The sequence below is a fragment of the Arachis stenosperma genome, chromosome 5, assembly GCF_014773155.1.
Source record: "Arachis stenosperma cultivar V10309 chromosome 5, arast.V10309.gnm1.PFL2, whole genome shotgun sequence".
NCBI lineage: Eukaryota > Viridiplantae > Streptophyta > Magnoliopsida > Fabales > Fabaceae > Arachis > Arachis stenosperma.
Window position 1 is genome coordinate 25082266 of NC_080381.1, and position 16166 is coordinate 25098431.

A 16166-nucleotide genomic window follows, 5' to 3' on the forward strand; every position below is an offset into this window, starting at 1 on the left:
GATCCACCCTCCTGAGGGCTGGACAAAAGTTAATGCAGATGGAGCAGCAGACCAGGAATAAAAAAAAGCAGGGTGCGGGGGGGCTTAATTCGTGACCACCTTGGAAGATGGGTGGCGGAATTCATAGCCAGCGCTGGAGCCAGTAATCCATTTCAAGCAGAATTATGGGGCATAACTCATGAATTACAGATGGCATGGGAGTTGGGATTAAGAAGAGTTATAGTAGAATCAGATTCCCAAGCAGCAATACAAATTATACAAGATGCAGAAAAAGCAAAAAATCACCCGGAGTCACTAATTAGACACATTTACAATCTTATAAAGAGAGAATGGAGCTTGAAATTTTCTTATACCTATAGAGAATGAAATCGTGCTGCAGACTCTTTGGCTAAGGAAGGAAGAGATTAGAATGCAGGATTTACGTTTTTGGACCAACCTCCAAGTAGGCTTAAGCTTATTTTAGATGAAGATGGTCGTGGGGCATGCTTACCCCGAACAGTAAATGTTAGATAACTTGGGCCTTTGGCCTTCAGCTTACCAAAAAAAAAAAATCTCAAACCATTTAATGATTGACAAAAACATATTTATATGTAAAGTTGCTAATATTTGTTCAAATGAATTAAATTAGAATTTCATTATGAGCCAATGGAATAAATATACAATGTGTACAATGGGCTGATTTTTTGGCTTAATAAGAAGAAGTAACCATCTGCTATCGTATAGGTTCGAACATTTAGAATAAAATACTACTAATTTATCAAACACAATACATCCATACTATTCAGGATAATCATCCGGATATCAAGGATAATAAACATCTAATATTCTATTGAATCACTTTAAATAAACATCTAATACTTTAATTTTAATTTAAAATTAATCCCCATTATATGTATTATATAGAACATGTATTAACTCCCTATACTTCTTCAAATTATTCTCTACTTATCTTCTTTAATTATTTTCTTTCTTATGAATTCTCATTTTATCTCATGCATATATGTCAGTTATCTTTGGCAGGCTTATCAAAATTTGTCCATACTGCACCAGAGGCAAATTTTGGAAATGGAATTCCAACCCAAGACCTTGAAGGTTGAAGCCTCACGGCCTTAAATGTTATCACTGTGCTCTCAGTTTTGATTTTAACTATTAAACACTTAACAATTATATATTATTTAAAAATTTTAGTTAAATTGTAATTTATATGTTTATTTTGTTAAATTTAAAATAAATAATTTAACCCGTAATTTAGTAATTAAACTACTAAATCAATGATCTAATACTTGAAAAAATCAGTTATCTACTCGATTTTAATAATCATATAAGAAGCTTTCAAGTAGGAGTGTGCACGGTCTGGTCCGGTCCAAAGATCCGGTCCGATTCCGAACACTTTAGGGACTAATTTGGTGTGATTTTATCGAGTCTAGGGTCGGGTAAGGTCTCAAAAATAGACCCGATCATTTTTCGGATCGGGTCCGGGCCATAGCTCGGGTCACTCGAAATTGGCTCGGTGACCCGGTCATCATACACAATTAATATTTTGTGTTATTAGTGATGGATGATGGCTATTCTTATGTGAACCTTAATCTTTTGTATTATTAGTTATTATAAGACTATAAGTTAATGTTTTATGTTTAAAATGCATAATATTTTAGACTAATTAATGTATAATATTGTGTTATTTGTATTGATTTAAATATTTGGTATTATTAGATAATGTTAGTATTGATTATGATTATGCTTTAATTTTAGAGAAGAATTGGTTCTTGTTATATTTTTTAAGTGAATTTACCATGTCAAATAATGGTTGGAGCCTTAGAAATTTGGATATTTTCACATGCTAGCTTATAAGAAGGTATCAAGGTAATGTAATGTTAACGGTACGGTTTTCACCCGATTTTTACCCGATATAATCGTGGCCCGAAAGTGTATAGATTTCATCAGATTTAAGGTTGGGTTCGGGTCTAATAAATAGACCCGATATATATTTCGAACCAGATTTGAGTCACATCAAACCCAATTTCACCCGCTCCATGCACACCCCTACTTTCAAGACAGCTTTATATAATGTTAAGTTTGGCATCATCAAGCTAAGCTATGCCGAAGGAAAACCAACCATGGAGGACACACCAATAATAATCTTAAGCAAACAAATACTTTCCACGAAACCCACAATAAATAAATAATAAGGATTTTAAAAGCAGATATTTTAGTTCCTAAAAAAAAATTAATACACAGATTAATTTCAAAAGTTTTACTCCAATAACAACATCAGTTCACAGTTTATTTTTCGGTAGAGTAATTACCCATATCAGTCTCTAAAAATTTTAAAAACGGACATTTTAGTTCCTAAAAAAATTAATATACAGATCAATCCCCAATGTTTTTTCAATCAGAACAGTCCTCCATCCAAAAAAATAAAATAAAATTATTATTATTATTATTATTATTATTATTATTTACACAATAATATTATATCATATTTTTTTGTATTTTTTAGATAAAAATAATGATAAATTTATTCATTAGAATTTTATGTATGTATTTCTAATATAAAAAAGTGTATATATATATATATATATAATATATATATATATATATATATATATATATATATATATATATCAATAATAATAATAATAATAATAATAATAATAATAATAATAATAATAATAATAATTTTATTAGAGATTATTCTAAAAAAATTTAAGGTTGAAACTATTTGATATTTTTGTATTTAATATAATCAAAAGATGTCCTACTTTAAAAAATATATTTGTATTAAAAAATATTTTAATTTGGATTTCAAATCATCATTATAAATTTAGCTTTGTGCATGTGGACAACGACACTAGCATATTAATACACTCTTTTCGTTAGAAATAAGTAAGGTGAATAATGATACTTTAAAATCCAAATTAAAATATTTTCTTTTAATACAAACATATTTTTTAAAGTAGGATATCTTTTGATTATATTAAATACAAAAATATTAAATAATTTCAACCTTAAATTTTTCGTAGAATAATCTCTAATAATTTTATTGATTATTATTATTATTATTATTATTATTATTATTATTATTATTATTATTATTATTATTATTATTGAATGACTATATATGTGTGTATATATGTATGCTTTTTATATTAGAAATACATACATAAGAATTTAATAAATGAATTTATTATTATTTTTGTCCAAAAAATACAAAAAAAAATTATGATATAGTATTATTGTGTAATTAATAATAATAATAATAATAATAATAATAATAATAATAATAATTTTTTTTTTGAATGAAAAACTATTATGTCTGATGGAAAAAATCGTTTAGAATTGATCTGTATATTAATTTTTTTTACTAAAATGTCTATTTTTAAAATTTTTGGGGACTAATCTAGATAATTATTCTACTGAAAAATGAACTAAAGACTAATTTATTTGCCGAAATAAAACTTTAAAAATTGATCTGTATATTAATTTTTTTAAAAACTAAAATATCCACTTTTACGATCCTTAAAGACTACTGATTTGGGTAATTACTCATAAATAACTTTCACAGTTTCACCACAAAAAAACAACTCTTTAACAAAACCCGTAAGAGATATTTAAAATGGAAAGATGATGTGTTTTCTTTGAGGTAAGTATCAAAGTAGTCCCTGAAGTTACCCTCGAGGCTCAAAGTAATCCCTGAACTTAAAAATTTGTCGAGATCGTCCCTGAAGTTGATCTCTAGTACTCATAGTGGTCCTTCCGATGAATTTCGTCCAGCTGGCACAACCGGAAAACTGACCTGGCGTCGTTGGTGACACGTTAGCAGCGCAACGGCTAGCTGACGTGGCTTAGTAAACATTTTGGACTCAATTTGGTCCCTAATTTTAGGTTAAAAACCTTGACCCCCAATTGACTCTCTTCTCCTTTCTTCTCCATCGCACAAATAACCAGCCACTGCATTAATATGGTAAGCCTGTGCTTTTGTATTATTGTTGTCATTTTTAGGCATGTAAGTTAAGCTTTTATTTGTGCCACCATATGCAATCTTTTGGGGTGACTAATACCTTATGTTCTAGTTATCTCTTTTAGAGCCCCCCTGTTTTTACTGTTTTGGTTTTTGTGCCTCTCCAGGTTATTACTTTTGATAACTATGGTGTCTCAGGTCCTTGTAATCATCGACATGTGCATTATGGAGTAAGGCAAGTTGAGATATTATGATACTGCTATTGATCAATATTGAACTACTATTACTTTAAATTTTGTAGATATGCATGATGCTGATTGTTTATTTTTAATTTTTATACTTTGGCACCACTTTTTTTGTTTATTTTTTTGATTACTTGAGTTTGTCAAATGTCAACAGTGCTCAACATCGCAGATTTGCTTTTCTTAGTTTACAGAAATTGGTATTGAAGTGACACAATGAATATTTCTTACAACTGATATATTATCAATTAGCAAATGGCCATGATCATCCTTTATATTCTTTAATCTTTATATATCAATCCTGAATCACCCATAGCTTAATAACTGTAAATGTTCTGTAGTTATATTTGTTGACTCTCTTTTGATAATGTTTATTGCAACATCTTATGTTCCTAATGTAGAAAAATATAGACTCTACTGAGGCCAAAATTCAAAAGCAAAGAAAGGGAATGTACTAAACATTTAAACATATTACAAAGTGGTTCATTTTCTACAAAACCGAACGACATCCTTGTCATTAGCTTTAAGAAACTTGGCCTTAACTTTGTTCAGTGATGCAACAATATCTTTCATGTTCATTCGTTCTTCAGGTAAATCCTCACAACAATTCAAGGCCAGTTTCAAGATAGATGATGTAGATGCTATTATGTCATCAACATGGTGGTGACCTTCATCTTGTAACAAGTTGGAATCCACAACTCGATCAATTGCACGTGACAATGATTCACTAATCCAACCTTTCATGCTTAATCCTGCAACAAACAAGTCATCTGTTGGCTTCTTTCTTGTGAATGTTTACATCAGCATTATCCCAAAACTGTATACATCTCCCTTTGTAGAGATAATCCCTTTGGATCCAAACTCTGCAACTCAAATTACCCTCGTTATTTTAAATAAAATATTTGTTTATAGAACAAGTATATGTGACACACAAGCCACTAAAATTGGAAACAAAATGTTTAGATACCACCACCGCAACAGAAAGTGAATTTCTGAACTAATGAAAATTACTACAGAAAAAGTTAAAGAAGCATTGTAGTTCAACTTTGATTACAAATTATTACTAAAAGGTCAGTGAATGATTTATGATCTCCAATTGTATATGCATACTAATCAAGCATATGGTTATAATCAAATGACCAAAGTTAAAAGGGAAATTATAATCTGGTGTAGCATCACTTACCCGGTGCAATGTAGCCAACTGTAGCCATGGTCTTGGTATATTCTTTGGATTGTCCCTCGCCAAGCAATTTGGCAATGCCAAAGTCACTGACATGGCCAACCATGTCTTCATCCAATAAGACATTACAAGGTTTGACATCAAACTGCCAAGTGAATCAGGAATACCCCCTACCAATTTATTTTGTGATAAGTTGAGAATTTGCAAATTTTGCAATCCAGAAATGGCCCCAGGAATGCTTCCTGAGATCATATTCTTTGATAGATCCAAGAAAGTCACAGCCTTTAAGTTCCCAATTTCAATTGGAAGAGACAGAGTTAAAGCATTGTCAAACAAGTTCACCTCAAAAATGTCTCTGAGGCTCCAAAGAGAAGAAGGCACCTTACTGAGTTTGTTGGAGTTCAAGTAAAATTTTCTTAGAGAAGTAAGATTACCAAAGCAAGTTGGAACCTCTCCAGAAATTAGCTTGTTCTCAGTTATGTACAACTCACTCAGCTGCTTGATTTTGCAGATTTCGCTGATGATGGTTCCCTGCAGACGGTTGTTGCCAAGACTCAAATATTGAAGAGAGTGCTATGGAGAAGAAAGGAGAAGAGAGTCAATTGGGGGTTAGGGTTTTTAACCTAAAATTAGGGACCAAATTGAGTCCAAAATGTTTACTGTGCCACGTCAGCTAGCCGTTGCGCTGCTAACGTGTCACCAATGACACCAGGTCACCTTTCCGGTTACGCCAACTGGACAAAATTTACCGGAAGGACCACTATGAGTACCGGAGATCAACTTCAAGGACGATCTCGACAAATTTTTAAGTTCAGGGATTACTTTGAGCCTTGAGGCTAACTTCAGGGACTACTTTGATACTTACCTCGTTTTCTTTCCATCGCTTTCAATCTTGGCCAAAACAAAAAAGGAGCATCTTTTGAATATAAAACCTTATCCTCTTTATACACATTTGATATTGATAATACAAGTATTTATAATTATTTATTTATATTTACTAAAATTATATATAAAAAAAGTATTTGCATATATTTATGGATTAACAGTACATGCAATGATGCAAGTCACTGCTTTTTTATTGACAGAAAAGAGTGATCGTTTCATTTGATTTTTGAAATTATATATATTCCTTTTTTCAGTAGGTAATTATATCATTATTCATTATATGTATTCTTTATTTAGTTTCGAAAATTTTGTAAATATTAGTATCACCTTAAAAATTTATTTCATAAATCATTTTAATTTTTTTAGAAAAAATATATATAAATAGACAATGAAAATTTTAAACAATATGAATAATAAATATATTAGATGTTCAATTCACTAAATATGCAAATGATTATTCTAATATTAAAATTTAGATAAATAATTTAAAAGTGTAATATATTTTTACTTTATTAAATTAATTTTAAAATTTATTATTCATAAAAATTATTATCTATTTAACAAAATCTTTTTTTCATCAATGATAGTACTATAAACTGCAATGTAATGCATTATATGACGTGACATGATAATATAGCCGCTGAGTGATTAATTGAAACATGTTATGCTATTGAGACATATTATTACTTCATATTGTATATCAACAACAATTAGAATTTAAAATGAGCTGAGTCAATTCATAAATCAATTCGAATTAAATTCGTTAACAGTTTGATAAACTAAATTTATGAACTTATGAATCAAGCTTAATTCTAAATTTGAGCTTATATTAAATAAACCAAACTTAAACTTAAATAAATTCATCGTGAGCTATTTCAATTATATATATAAAATTGTAACTATATATTACTTATTATAATGATATATATAAATACATATATTACAAAAATTATTTTTTTATATGAAAAATGATAATATTTTTATAGAATATGATATTGAGTATTTTGTAGTATATTGTGGAGGTTCAAAATTTTTCTGACACAATACGCAAGGGACGTGTTGCTATTTCTCCGCCAGAAATTTGTAACAGCTTGGACACATGGCACGACAGGAGCAACACGCAAGAGGCCGGGTGTGTTGGCTGTTTTTCAAAATTTCGTTAGAGATTCTTTACAGCTTTTGTCACATGGCGCGACCAAAACAACACTCTCCTGTGTGTTGACTGTTTTTTAGAGATTCGTTACAATTTTGATAAAAGATTCTCTATAAAAATTCACCATGTGGCACGACAAAAGCAACACGTCTCTGCATGTTGACTATCTTTCTAACTTGTCTGCATGCAAAAGATAATTGCTCCGATAACCGCAGTTTAATAATGGCTTTGAGCCTTTAAAATGAGGAGTGGGGTGAGGTTTCGATGCACAAGTCATTTTCGTTGAGAGAGATTTAGAGCAAGGGCAAAATTCTTTTAGAGAGATTGAGAGTGAAAGAGTAATGTGGTGAGAGTAGTGTGCCGAGAGTGATAGTAAGTAGTGTATTGAGAGTCAGTATTATGTGTAAAAAAATTATAGCCGTATTTAACAAAAATAGTATGTAATTATACGTCCCCGCAAAAGTAGTGTGATGCATCTTACCGACGTGTCACCTAAATGATTGCCACGTGTCCAATACGTGATCTGCATGCTGACTCAGCATATTTTCTATGTGTTATACTTATTTCATCTATATATAATTTTTATTTACCTACAATTATATCAAATGTATCCATTTTTAACTAAAACATCAAAAAAAATTTTCATATAAAAAAATAACTTCATATATTATGATTTATATTTTTAATTTATAATAATATATAATTTTAAAAAATTGTAATATAAAATAAATTATAATTAATAGATAAATAATATATAATTAATAATTTTTTTATATAAATTATAATTTATTTATATAAAATTATAAATTATATTCGCATTATTTAAACTAACAAATTTATAAATTTTACAAATAAATTCAATCGTTAATAATTTGAGTCCTAATTCGAAATTGAGTTTAGTAGCTTAACTTGGCTTGACTTCCAAATTCCAACCATAAAAACCACAACAATAATAGCTTACCAAATACTAAATTAGTAAAGGAAAACACTAATTTTCTATTAAAAATATTGACAATTTAACATTCACCTTTAATAAATTGATAAGCCATAACCATAACTTCTAAAAATCTAGATGATATTCAACAGCATACACTTTGCCTTATCGCATAGGTCTGGAAACTTTCCTCTCTTATAAATATAATAATGACTTAAAGCAATCATGCTGAATATTAATGAGTTGAAAAGTAAAAAGAGTGTTGTCCCTCTGTCTACGGATCCACGCTCACTCTATTATTATCAATAACGCACCCATTCTTCTTCTTCTTCTTCTTCTTCTGTGATTGTGCGAGAGAGTGATTTGTGCTATCAGAGTGTGAGTCTGAGAGTGAAAGAGAGAGAAGCATTGCTGTATGTCAGTGGGGTACCACAGTGAGATATACTACTGCTGCGGTGGATACGCTGAGGCTGAGCTTGCTAACCCTCTCCAATGGCCTCAGCTCCGGAAAAAGCGACGCCCCTCCTTAACACCACCACCAACAACACCGCTACTGCAGCTCCTTCGCCTTCATGGCCCGACTCCACTTTGGATTCGACCCGAAACAGATCCACCATAGCCCCTGCCTTGATCTCCGCCGTTGATTCCTTCTCTGATCCTCCTCCCAGCTCCGCTCCTTCTACTAAAGGTCCTTTCTTTCTTTCTCTCTCTGCTCTTTCACTTTGACTTTCACTTTGACTTTGACTTTGACTAATCTAAAGTACTATCATTCTAGAGTATAGAGTCAGTAACATTCTATTGATCCAGTAACTTCCATTCGAATTACAATTACTGTCTATTTGATTCTATTATTTGAATTTTGATATAGGTTTTGTTGTTTTCTATCCTAATCACCTTGGATTTAAATTTTGACTATCATTTATTCATTTTCCCTCTGCCACAAGACAAAGTAATCACACTTCACTAACATTATCACTTAGTGGTTAGGCTGGATCTTAAGCTTAAACCTCACAGCCACCAATGAACCGGAAAAGTAAAATGCTTGACATGTTCAAATGCAACTAGTTATTTATACCTTCTCACTTTTATGAAATTTCATCTTCTGTTTCCACATACTTGCTGCTATAGGTATCACAGTCATGACCAGAGCTCAAACTTGCCACCCTTTGGATCCATTATCTGCTGCTGAAATTGCAGTAGCTGTGGGAACTGTTCGGGCGGCGGGGGCAACCCCTGAGGTAGATTGCTTAGTTGCCTTCTTTAACAATTTAAGTGGATTAATCAACCAGTAATGGTTAAATTATATGAGGTCATTTTGTATGATCACTTGAAAATCCTTGTGTTTTCTTGCTGATGAAGCTCTTGGATTATATTCTTAGGTAAGGGACAGCATGCGCTTTGTCGAAGTAGTCTTGCTGGAACCGGATAAACAAGTTGTCGCATTAGCGGATGCGTACTTCTTCCCTCCTTTCCAGCCTTCATTGCTCCCCAGGACTAAAGGCGGGCCTGTGATTCCTACAAAACTTCCCCCAAGAAAAGCAAGACTAGTTGTGTACAACAAACGGTCAAATGAGACAAGCATATGGATTGTTGAACTTACACAGGTGCATGCAGCAACTCGAGGGGGTCACCACAGGGGCAAAGTAATTTCTTCTAATGTTGTTCCAGATGTTCAGCCACCAATGGTAAATATGCACCATTTAAATTTCATATTTTCTTCAAGTTATGCTGTTTTTTAGGATCTTGTTATTGTCATTCTTAGAGAGAGCTACAAGCCTACAACCATTTTTCTCTTGCAAATATTTAATGAGACAGTTTGTAAGTTTATTAATTGAAATGGTTTTTTGTAAAACTTACATGAAGAGAGCTTTTAGAATGGAATGATAAAAAGGGGGGGGGGGGGGGGGGGGGGTTGTCTACCTTTCAGAAAATGAATGGCTTTGGTTATTCTTGTGCTGACTGTGGAGAACCCAGGAGAAATGGAATCACTGCCTTAATCTTAAGAAGTTGGCAAAAAAATTGTGTTAGTTATAAAAAACTTTGCTTGTCTTATAGCTCTGCTCTTCTATCCAAAATGGTCTCGGGCACACATGCATGTAACTGAATGAACGTATTGAGAACTATTGCCAAATTTGATAGCATTCTTTGTTTCAAGTTAACTTAGGATTCCGTTATTCACTTTATGCCTACAGGATGCTGTGGAGTATGCTGAATGTGAAGCTATTGTGAAGGACTTCCCTCCATTTCGAGAAGCAATGAAGAGAAGAGGGATTGAAGACATGGATCTTGTCATGGTGGATGCCTGGTTGGTTACTCCTTTCAGATGGTTTAAGCAACTTTTTGTTTAGAATTCTTTTCATCTGTCTTACTCTTTCTAATAATTCAGGTGCTGAAATTTTCAGGTGTGTTGGATATCATAGTGAATTTGATGCTCCTAGCCGCAGGCTTGCCAAACCATTAATCTTTTGTAGAACCGAGAGTGACTGCCCCATGGAAAATGGCTATGCCCGCCCAGTTGAAGGAATTTACATTCTTGTTGACATGCAAAATATGGTAGTTCTTGAGTTTGAAGACTGCAAACTAGTGCCCCTTCCACCCGCTGACCCCTTAAGAAATTATACTTCTGGTGAAACCCGGGGTGGAGTTGATAGAAGTGATGTTAAACCATTACAGATTCTTCAGCCTGAAGGTCCAAGTTTTCGTGTCAATGGCTACTTTATTCAATGGCAGAAGGTAATATTTGTGTCTCTAGTTTTTCTAAAATTAATTCATAAAAGCCACATCGAAAACTTCTAACAGTAATTGCTTATTTGCAGTGGAACTTTCGGATTGGTTTCACTCCTAGGGAGGGTTTGGTCATTTATTCAGTAGCCTATATTGATGGAAGTCGAGGGCGAAGGCCAGTAGCACACCGGTTGAGTTTTGTTGAGATGGTGGTTCCTTATGGAGATCCAAATGATCCTCACTATAGGAAGAATGCTTTTGATGCAGGAGAAGACGGCCTGGGTAAAAATGCCCATTCTCTCAAGAAGGTCAGCGTATTTGCTTTTATTCATGTTTTGCTTATCATAAATTCTTCTTCTTTCTCAGTGTAGATGAAACCCAATTTTAATTTTCTTGGTTTCATTGTTACAGGGTTGTGATTGTTTGGGATATATCAAGTACTTTGATGCACACTTCACAAACTTTAATGGAGGTGTTGAAACAATAGAGAATTGTGTTTGCTTGCATGAAGAGGATCATGGTATTTTGTGGAAGCATCAAGACTGGAGAACAGGTTTGGCTGAAGTACGAAGATCTAGAAGGCTGACAGTGTCTTTTATATGCACTGTGGCTAACTATGAGTATGGCTTTTTCTGGCACTTTTATCAGGCAAGTTTGATGTTTGCATCCATTCATTTATCCGAATCTGTTTGTCTGGTGAGATTGCAAAAATTAAATTGATGGTGTTTGCTTGTTCTGATTTTCTTTGATATAATCTGCTTGCTTATGTTATTTGATATTCTGAATTGTTTATCCTACCTATGTCGGATTAAAGTGGGTTTCAATGTTGAACTTTAAAATGTTTAACAAAAATGCTATCTACACACCAAAATTCAGCCACCATATATTTGTGGATAAATACATGTATTGCTTAACTCATTTTCAATGCGTATTTTGTATTTCAACATGTATTCTATACGGTTGGCTTGTTTGGTGGCTGTTTTTTTGTGTACACAGTACACATAGTATAGTTGAATATATAATTATCTTTCTAATTCTGTATAGCACTTTCCTTCTTGCAGGATGGAAAGATAGAAGCTGAGGTCAAACTCACAGGAATTCTCAGCTTAGGAGCACTGCAACCAGGTGAAACTCGAAAATATGGCACAACCATTGCCCCTGGATTGTATGCGCCTGTCCATCAGCACTTTTTTGTTGCTCGTATGGACATGGCAGTTGATTGCAAGCCTGGTGAAGCTTTCAATCAGGTCTGTGTCCAATTTCGCTCGTCGTTCCGCAGAATGCCAAATGAATATTTCAATTTACAAATTTCGATACTTTGAGGCAGTGTTTTGAAGATAAGCATTAAGTGAACATTGTTTTGAAGAATACCAAATAGTAAAAATACATGGCAGTATCACTTTTCAGGTGTCATGTATTCATCAACCTAATAACTAGTATAACCTTTGTTACTATCACACGCTTGGCTGTATGAAGTTTCTTTTGTGTTTTAATTATTTTTTTTCCCTTTCTTTTTCTTGCCAATTTGCCATACTGAACTTCTGAGTTATTTGTTACTCTCTGGTTTCTTTTTGGTAAGAAAGAAAAATGGATTCCAACAGTTCTATTATTAAGCTTGAAATTCATCATTGCCATCATATGGTCACAAATAAAATGACAAAACAGTAACAGGGTTCTCCATTCCCTGCCCAGGTTGTTGAGGTTGATGTCAAAGTTGAAGAGCCAGGAAAGGATAATGTTCACAACAACGCGTTTTATGCCGAGGAAAGAGTGCTTAAATCCGAATTGGAAGCAATGCGTGATTGTAATCCTTTATCTGCTCGTCATTGGGTTGTAAGTTCTTACTAGTTGTTTATATAGCATCAAAATATAGATCGAAACAGGGACAAAAATCTAATATAAATCTTATTACCTATGTTCATTTGTTTAAAAACACTATTTTAAGAACTTTCCTTAATGTCTTTCAAAAATTTCCTGCTTCAGGTTAGGAACACTAGGACAGTGAACCGCACTGGACAGCTAACAGGTTATAAATTAGTACCTGGTTCAAATTGTTTACCCTTGGCTCGTCCAGAGGCCAAGTTTCTGAGAAGAGCGGCTTTCTTGAAGCACAATCTTTGGGTCACTCCTTATGCACATAATGAAATGCATCCCGGAGGAGAGTTCCCTAATCAAAATCCACGTGTCGAAGAGGGTTTGGTTACTTGGGTTCAGCAAAATAGGTCATTGGAGGAAGCTGATATAGTTCTTTGGTTAGTTCTCTAAATCTTATCCTACTGCATGGAGTCATTTGCATGTATAAGATGATGTCAATGATAATTTGTGGTTTAACTACAGGGTTTTATGTTATCCACATGTCTAGTATACTTTTCCTGTCTTTTCCATCTTACACTTGAATATGCAGTGAAACTTATAAGGGGACAATGCATGACTTACCAAGATAAACATGGTGCAATATGAACCAAGATAATTCAATAGTGTAAATTTTAGTATAAGGTTACACCGATAACTTGTGTTAAATCTATATCGTTATACATCAAGTACAAAGTTTAACTCGGTGCATTTTAAGTCATTCCCCTGGCTTGGGGCAGTTATAAACTGATGAGTACACTTCTTTTCCTCTCATGATTTGTTGAAATTTTGCAGGTACGTATTTGGAGTGACTCACATTCCTCGTCTAGAAGACTGGCCTGTTATGCCAGTGGAACGCGTTGGTTTTATGCTTATGGTATACACCTTTCTACATTACCTTATTTTCCTTGCCATTGTTTCTTGTTGGCATTTAATTTGAGATTCATACTGGATTACTTGGCACTCAACATAGATTATGTGCTCCTGCAACATCTAAACTTGAATGTTACATGGTAATTACCATGCTATGGAACAAAGTTATCCTGGAACTTAGACTACGTTTGTTTATAGGCGCGAAACACTAAGACAGGGACACGGAGATACAAAATCATATTTAGCAATATGAATATGGACGCAGACATTGTGTCCACAAACACTGAATTAGTGTATTTATGTCTTTGTTGATAGGAAAGACACAGAGACACTAACAAAAGACCGTTTATTTTTTTTATTTTTCTTTTCATTATTTCAATCAATTTTTTGTAATTATATTTTTTATCATTATGTTTTTCTTCTTATTAAAGTTTTTGTATGAAAAAATAAAGTAAATTGGACTTTCATAATTTATTTTTTTATATTTAGTTTATCGTCCAACAAAATACAAAAATACAAATTTTTGTGTCTCTATTCTTTATGTCTTGTTCTGAGTGTCATGTCTTATTCTGTTCTCAAAACCAAACGCAACATTAGAATTGGTAATAATATTGTATACATTGGCAAAATTTATTTGATTCTGCAATTTGTGATGCAGCCACATGGATTTTTCAATTGTTCCCCTGCAGTGGATGTTCCTCCAACTACAAGTGATTTGGATGATAAGGAAATTGGGATGCCTGCAAAGCCTAGCCAGAATGGGGTCATTGCAAAGTTATGAAATGAACAAATCATAGACATTTGCACTGTTTATAAAACCAATGGTTGCGCAAACTTAATTAAACTCTGCTGCTTGGTAATTAAATTTAATATACAAGTGAACTTTCTTGTGCCCCATATGAATATTTAATCAAAGCTATACAGGATGATGCATGTATTATAATTGGAAAAATGCAAGATTCTTTGGGTCTTACTCCGAATTTGTAATCCGATATTCCTATCTTCACAAAGTGGGAATGGTATCTTGAGTGTTGGATTGTAGTCATACCTGCTATAAATTCATTGTATCTTGGAACATTGAGTGATTTATGTATCAAATATTTTAATGTGATAGATATGTAAACAGAAATATTAGAGAGAAAAAAATCTGAATTTATCTTATTTTATATTTATTAATAATTAATAAATATTAAATAAAATAAATTTTGGTTGATTTTGTCTAAAAATTTTTTTGTTACCAAATAGTGATACGTAAAATATAGAGAATATTTTCCCACCTATAAATGATGAGAAATAATGATAGTGTATTATTATTTGAAAATCCGCAATGATACCTACCCCACAGTGAGTTGGTTTGATTGTGATAGCTGAGGTCACCAAATTAGGGAACAGACGTGTAGTTTAAGGCTGATTTAGTTGCAAAATTAATTGATATGTTACACTAATTAAGTCCGATTTGATGACTTATGTCGCTAACTATATTCTATACCTGAAATAATACTCTACTACAGAAGCGTTAGGTTAGCCGTCATAAGCATGATCATGAAAACAATAATGCTGTTGCTGTACCAATCCCTAGCAGTTATATTAAAAAAAAAAATGAAATCACTGCTTATACTTCGCCACTGAAATATGGACATTTTTCTAATGTTTGTGATGCCAATTTTCAAAAGTTTTTCAAACGATAATTGAGTGCTTGTTGTATCCTCCAAATAATTGATTTGTAATTCTCTCATCTTTAAATATAATCTTCTATTAATCTTATTTATAAAGTATGAATTATCATTGATATTAATATTATCAGTTCATTCAGGATTTAATTTTATTATTTTAAGAAAAAATTACATTTTTTCTTTTTTCTTAAAAAAAATTAATAAAACTTAATCTATCTTATATTTATTGTTAAAGAATATATATATTTATATCTCTTGAGATCTAAGTAATGTGATCTAAGTAATGAGATCTAAGTAGTAGTTTAAAATTACATTAGATTTTACTTGATTCAATTTCAAACTCTTTATTTGCATTTTCAGTTTTTCACCACTCATTTTTCAATAGAAAAAGCTCAGTTTTTCACGGGTCAACTAAAAGCCGGCTTTGTGATTGTCTCTAGCGGTAGATAGACATTCTAAAACTGGAAACCCGTTCTTTCTATAAAGCTTCTAGACACGAGGTAGGCATCAGAGTAGTCCTTGAAGTTGTCCTCGAGGATCAAAGTAATCCCTGAAGTTAAAAATTTGTCTGGATCGTCCCTGAAGTTGATCTTCGGTACTCATAGTGGTCCTTTCGGTGAATTTTGTCCACCTGGCGCAACCGGAAAGCTGAGGTGGCATCGTTGGTGACATGTTAGCACGCCAAAACGA

At 32.6% G+C, this 16166-nt stretch overlaps 2 protein-coding genes across 2 annotated transcripts; one reads left to right on the forward strand and one right to left on the reverse strand.

Moving 5' to 3' along the window:
- Positions 1-4549: 4549 nt before the first annotated feature.
- Positions 4550-5952, reverse strand: LOC130983092 (uncharacterized). The gene is made up of 2 exons (XM_057907274.1): positions 5387-5952; positions 4550-4955 (listed from the first exon to the last, which is right to left on the reverse strand). The coding sequence occupies exons 1-2, from the start codon at positions 5487-5489 to the stop codon at positions 4687-4689; spliced, it is 372 nt and encodes a 123-aa protein (XP_057763257.1). The 5' UTR covers positions 5490-5952; the 3' UTR covers positions 4550-4686.
- Positions 5953-8554: 2602 nt separating this feature from the next.
- On the forward strand, positions 8555-14920 carry LOC130981956 (amine oxidase [copper-containing] zeta, peroxisomal-like). The gene is made up of 12 exons (XM_057905731.1): positions 8555-9043; positions 9484-9593; positions 9735-10040; positions 10548-10660; positions 10758-11088; positions 11172-11387; positions 11491-11727; positions 12141-12326; positions 12772-12912; positions 13063-13331; positions 13726-13807; positions 14462-14920. Exons 1-12 carry the CDS (start codon positions 8848-8850, stop codon positions 14582-14584), a joined length of 2310 nt encoding a protein of 769 aa, XP_057761714.1. The 5' UTR covers positions 8555-8847; the 3' UTR covers positions 14585-14920.
- The last annotated feature ends 1246 nt before the right edge of the window (positions 14921-16166 follow it).

Bases quoted from the DNA above. Each gene is read 5' to 3' on its own strand.
- LOC130981956 (XM_057905731.1), top strand. From the start codon at position 8,848: ATGGCCTCAGCTCCGGAAAAAGCGACGCCCCTCCTTAACACCACCACC. The intron at 11,728-12,140 runs GCAAGTTTGATG...TCCTTCTTGCAG, and splicing joins TTTTCTGGCACTTTTATCAG to GATGGAAAGATAGAAGCTGA. The intron at 13,332-13,725 runs GTTAGTTCTCTA...GAAATTTTGCAG, and splicing joins GAAGCTGATATAGTTCTTTG to GTACGTATTTGGAGTGACTC.
- LOC130983092 (XM_057907274.1), bottom strand. From the start codon at position 5,489: ATGGTTGGCCATGTCAGTGACTTTGGCATTGCCAAATTGCTTGGCGAG. The intron at 4,956-5,386 runs GTAAGTGATGCT...TGTTTGTTGCAG, and splicing joins AGTTGGCTACATTGCACCGG to GATTAAGCATGAAAGGTTGG.